The sequence below is a fragment of the Schistocerca piceifrons genome, chromosome 6 (genome assembly GCF_021461385.2).
Source record: "Schistocerca piceifrons isolate TAMUIC-IGC-003096 chromosome 6, iqSchPice1.1, whole genome shotgun sequence".
In the NCBI taxonomy this organism is placed as follows: Eukaryota; Metazoa; Arthropoda; class Insecta; order Orthoptera; family Acrididae; genus Schistocerca; species Schistocerca piceifrons.
In genome coordinates, this window is record NC_060143.1 from 365,383,322 (window position 1) to 365,389,545 (window position 6,224).

At 37.4% G+C, this 6,224-nt stretch overlaps 1 protein-coding gene across 2 annotated transcripts in view; it reads left to right on the forward strand.

Annotated features, from left to right (window-relative positions):
* The window catches only part of LOC124802594 (probable peroxisomal membrane protein PEX13), a 94,550-nt gene extending 88,611 nt beyond the window's left edge, over positions 1–5,939 (forward strand). For both annotated transcript variants that reach the window (XM_047263473.1, XM_047263474.1), the window contains exon 6: positions 5,396–5,939. In XM_047263473.1, coding sequence (XP_047119429.1) covers positions 5,396–5,658 — 263 coding nt within the window. In that variant the 3' untranslated portion in view covers positions 5,659–5,939. The remainder of the gene's footprint in view (positions 1–5,395) is intronic.
* The last annotated feature ends 285 nt before the right edge of the window (positions 5,940–6,224 follow it).

Genomic DNA, 6,224 nt, shown 5'->3' on the forward strand with positions numbered 1-6,224 from the left:
TGATTTTTTAAAATGATGTAACAAGATAAAATAGCTGCTACTAACTAACAAAGTAGCCACTCACCTCTACGAACAGGAGGAGACAAAAAGCCGTAGCCATAATGATCAGTGAAAAAATTTACAAGGGCTTAGAGGGAATGGGGCTATTCAGGGATCAGTAGGGAAGTGTGACAGGAGTGCATGTGAAGGGGGCATGCCTTCTGTATCTCCTTTACTGTGGAGATGGTTGTTTTTGTGCTCGAGGGAGAAAAGCAAATTCAAAAATCTTTTTAACCATTAGATCCTCTGAACAGTGCAACTCTTTACAAAAGTACTAATACAGACTAAAACAAGTAGCCACCAATCATTTAGTTCAACCAAGTATCAAGTGAGACAGGTAAGTTGTGAAGATGCTGGACTTTCATTCAGAAGGAGAAGTGTTCAATTAACTTTCTGGGTATCAATGTGTAAACTTTTAACTGTGTTCTTTAAATTTAAAAAAAAATCTAATAAAGCTCCTTTCAAACACAGGGTCATTTTTCTTTTCCGTCCTCCTCCAATCAGAACTTCTTCTCAGCCTTTAACTACCAAATTGTCGATGGAACTTGAACCCTGATTTTTCCTTCTTTTGCAGAGTAGATGCATATAATGGTTCTTTGTTGAAAAGGATGTCTTAATAAAATACACAGTTGAGAGGGGTTGTAAGAAAGAGACATGTGAAAGTGCAGCAGGAGAAAAGCATAAAGCGTGATAGTGTCAGTAAACTGTCACATTATGGCCAAGGGTAGCATAAATGATCCGTAAAACTATTGTCCAGTATCATTGCTGACGATCTGTTGTAGAATTTTAGAAGATATTCTGTTCTCAAACATAGTGAGTTATCTCAAGTAGAATGACCTCCATGCCATCCAGCATGGCTTTCAAAAACGTGTCATGTGGAACCAAACTCATGCTTTTCTCACATGTATCCTGAAAGTTGTGGATATAGGTATTGTGTTAAGTACAATATTTATTGACTTACAAAAAAAAATTTGACACAGTGCAGCTTATTATCAAAAAGTACAATTGTGTGGGAAATCAACTAAAATTTATGGCATTGAGGATTTCTCTTAGGGGGATGCAGCATGCTTATTTTTTTATATATATATATATATATATATATATATATATATATATATATATATATATATATATATATATATAAGAATATAATAGAGGGAAACATTCCACGTGGGAAAAATATATCTAAAAAGAAAGATGATGAAACTTACCAAACAAAAGCGCTGGCAGGTCGATAGACACACAAACAAACACAAACATACACACAAAATTCTAGCTTTCGCAACCAATGGTTGCCTCGTCAGGAAAGAGGGAAGGAGAAGGAAAGACAAATGTCTGCTTGTGTCTGTGTATGTGTGGATGGATATGTGTGTGTGTGCGAGTGTATACCTGTCCTTTTTTCCCCCTAAGGTAAGTCTTTCCGCTCCCGGGATTGGAATGACTCCTTACCCTCTCCCTTAAAACCCATATCCTTTTGTCTTTCCTTCTCCTTCCCTCTTTCCTGACGAGGCAACCATTGGTTGCGAAAGCTAGAATTTTGTGTGTATGTTTGTGTTTGTTTGTGTGTCTATCGACCTGCCAGCGCTTTTGTTTGGTAAGTTTCATCATCTATATATATATATATATATATATATATATATATATATATATATAAAAAACAAAGATGATGTGACTTACCAAATGAAAGTGCTGGCAGGACGACAGACACACAAACAAACACAAACATACACACAAAATTCAAGCTTTCGCAACAAACTGTTGCCTCATCAGGAAAGAGGGAAGGAGAGGGAAAGACGAAAGGAAGTGGGTTTTAAGGGAGAGGGTAAGGAGTCATTCCAATCCCGGGAGCGGAAAGAACCCTAAGGTAAGTCTTTCCGCTCCCGGGATTGGAATGACTCCTTACCCTCTCCCTTAAAACCCACTTCCTTTCGTCTTTCCCTCTCCTTCCCTCTTTCCTGATGAGGCAACAGTTTGTTGCGAAAACTTGAATTTTGTGTGTATGTTTGTGTTTGTTTGTGTGTCTGTCGTCCTGCCAGCACTTTCATTTGGTAAGTCACATCATCTTTGTTTTTAGATATATATATATATTAGGGATACAACATTCTTTATTTGTACTTCTTCTTCTTCACAACTTTTTCGTTAGCCTCTTCAAAATACTCCACTGTAATTAATCCCCTCATTGAAATTCCCATTGCTCAAATCGGTGTTTGACATTGTTTTCTGAAAGCTTGCTCATTGTTTCTGCCACTTTTTCTTTCAAACCTTGAACTATCATAAGTCTTGTTCCATACAGTGCAGATTTCACTTTCAGTGACATAAAAAATTTCACACAGAGCAAGATCTAGTTATTAAGACGGTTGTTGCTACACAGTGATCCCATACTTAGCCAAAAACAATATGGCAGGCAGCAGGTTCTTGAGGACTATTTTTTAAAACATTTTCCTCATGTGAAAATGTTTGTGTAAAATTTTCTGAACTCTTTCTTTGCTTCTTCTTATAATATCAGCAATCATATGAATACCCTTCTGACTGTCTTTTTATATTAAATGTTTCTGCCTTTTGCTGACATGGAAGGTCACTGTAAATGTTACCATCTTCAATCCCTTCTCGTCCCTCTTTCAACTGTTTAAACATCTGTAATACATTCATCACCATACTCTTGTTTCAATCAAGAATGGGCCTCTATTGTGGTCCATCACAGTTTAGCTCAAAATTACTGCTTGTATTCTACATCTACATGTATACTCCACAAAAAAGTGCATGCCAGAGGGTACAGCCCACTGAACCAGTTATTTGGATTTTTCTTGTTCCATTCATGTGTGGAGTGCAGGAAGGACGATTGTTTAATAGCTTCTGAGCATGCTGTAATTAATCTAATCTTGTCATCATGATTCCTGTGGGAGTGATAGTGGTCTGTAGAGGGTTGGAGTATACTCAAAGTCATAATTTAAAGCCTGTTCTTGAAACTTTGTGATAAGGCTTTCTGATGATAGGTGTCTATCTTCAAGTGTCTGTTAGTTTGGTTTCGTCAAAATCTCTGTGGCACACCCCTGTGCATCAAAGAAACCTGTGACCAGTCATGCTGCTCTTCTCTGTATACATTCAATATCCCCTGTTAGTCCAACTTCTTAAAGATCCCACACACTTAGGCAGTATTTTTGGATGGGTTGCACGAGTGATTTGTCATAAATCTTCTGTTTAGTCAATTGCACTTCCCTAGTATTCTACGAGTAAACTGATCACCTGCTTTAACCACAACTGAGCGTTATGAGATCATTCCCCTTCATATCTCTACAAAGCACTACACCCAGCTATGAGTTGACGGATGGTAGCTGTGACTCATGATATAGCCAAAACATACTGCATTTTTTCGTTTTGCGAAGTGCACAGTTTTAAATTTCTGAACATTTAAGGCAAGTCACCAATCTTTACATCACGTTGAAATCTTATCAAGATCTGACTGAATATTTATGCAGCTTCTTTCGGATATTACTTCATTATAGATAACTGTGTAATCTGCAAAAGTTTGAGGTTACTGTTAGTATTGTCTGCAAGATCCATTAATATACAACATGAATGGAAAGGGTCCCAACACATTTCCCTGGGATAGACTCAACATTATTTCTACATCTGTCAATGACTCTCCATCCAAGATAACCTGCTGTGTCCTACACACACACACACACACACACACACACACACACACACACACAAACCTTAATCCAGTCAGAAATTTCTCTTATACTCCATATGATTTGACAATAAGTATTCAAGAAACATGGCACCTACCTCACTGCCCTGTCCAAAGCTTTCAGTATGTCATATGAGAGAAGGGAGAGTTGGGTTTCACACAGTCATTGTTTTCAGAATTCAGGCTGGTTGACACGGAGGAAGCCATTCTGTTTCAGATATCTCATTACGTTTGAGCTAGGAATATGTTCTAAGATTCTTCAACAAATTGACGTCAAGGATACTGGATGTAAGTGTTGTGGGTCGCTTCTACTACCCTTCTTGTAAACAGGTGTGGCTTGTGCTTTCTTTCAATTACTGGATGAGGGGTTTTGTTCAAAGGATCTATCCGTTGATTGTATTCAAAAGAGAGGCTAGCTCATATTAAGTATAGAATCTTACGGGGATTCTGTTGGGCCCTGGAGCATTCCTTAGATGGTACATTAATGAGTGCTCCTTGTTTTTGTCTTAGTGTCCTGGGAGAGAAAATGAATAACATCATCAGACTTTTTACAGATGAAGCAGGTACTTACAATAATTTACTGTTTGAAAAAAACTGCACAAATATTCAGTCAGATTCTGATAATATTTCAAAGTGGAAAGCAGATGGCAGATCATGTGATCAGTTATAAAACATTGCTCAAATGTGTGATACACATACCATATAAGTACAGGCATAACGCGGGGTATAGAACATATACAAAGAACAACATTACAAAAGGTCAAAGTGTTGTCAGACTAATGGGACTCCTATGTGTCACTTCTGTAGTGACCCTGAAAACATGATTAGTTTAATTACAGTGTGCACAGAGGCATTTAAGTGCTCTTTCTTCCCACATGATACATGAATCAAATGGGAGAAACTCTAATACGAGGTGCAACGGGCAGTACCCCTCTGCCATGCTCGTCAGTGGTGTGCAGAATATTCATGTAGATGTGGACACAAAGCTAGTAAGTAAATCTATTTTTTTTTTCTGTTTTGTGAAAAAGTTGGACACAGATGGAAAGATCATGGTGAGATTGGAAGGCACTGGATGTATTAAATAGGACATGATAATAAATTAAGAATGACTTGTAGGTGACTTCAACATGCAGTATGGTTGGCAGGAGTCATTGCAGAGAGGGGACATGAACAGCATGGTCACGCTTCTGTCTGGTCCTTTACTTTTTAATCTAGAATGACTTGGTTCCTCTCCCGACACTAAAGGAATGGGGATTTCCTGTCACATGAGACCTGCAGAAACATTTTCCCTTTCATGTTTGCCTCATTTCTTGTATGACCATGCATGTTTTCTTAATCATATTACCTCAGTTCCTTTGCTTCATGTTCGGAAGAATAATCATGATTTGTATGGGTTGAGATTTTCGTTCTTTTCCTTTTCCTTTCTTAGTTTCCTTATGCTTTCAAACACTGGGCTTAACCACCAGTTTTTATACCACTGTTTGCTCTTTTATCCATTTAGTTAAAGGTTTTAAGAATGTCTGGACTAGTATTTTTTAGGGCTTTTGAAAATAATGATCTCGATTGTGCTAGTACAGTGTTGCATAGTGATGCTGGTACAGTGTTTTGTAGTGTTTGATTATGTGATTAACATGTACAAATAAGATTATCCTTCTCACCTTCCAGTGGCTGCTGAATTTCCAGAGACACCTGAAACAGCATGGCAGCCAGCCACTGATATCACATCTGTTCACACTGATGCAGCTTCAGTGCACACCTTGGTAAATGAAGGCACCACTTCTTTGTCTAATAGGACCGCATTAGAAATGCCAATGCCACTACCACCCAAACAAATCCAGGACGAACCACAACTGCTACAGCAGCAGCAGCAGCAGCAGCAGGAGCAGGATGAACAACAACAACAACAAGGTCCCATTAATCATTCCTGAATAAATGTTGTCATTGCAATACGTATTTGCAAAAATGGACTATAAAGTGTTGACAAATGTCAGTGTGCTGCCATCAAAGTGAGATAGATCTACTGATCACTGATCATAATGTGTCATTAAATAATTATAAAGAATTTTAATATGTTGGGAACAACTCCAATTCCATGTTTTGTGAAACTGCCATTCACAAACCTTGTGTTTTTTTATGTTGACTTTGGTTGTGTTTTGTTTTTCATATGTTTGTAATGTACAGTAACTGAAATATAAACAGTTTTTATGTACATTTTGAACCGTCTTTTCTACAGCTACTCAGAGCTGTATAATACATTCACATTTATAATATATTCACATTTATAAAGCACAAAGTACTTGTTTTTCTGTGTACTAGTATTTCTTATTTCATTGAGCTTTTCATCTTGATTTCTTTTCAGCAGTAAATCAAAATTCTCAAATTGTGACAATGAAAAATGATAACTCACTAAAAAAATAATAAAAAAAGCCAGTGGTTTTGGGTGAATTGTGCAGTTTTATACCATCTTACAAAATACAATCAAGAAGAGGCTAGA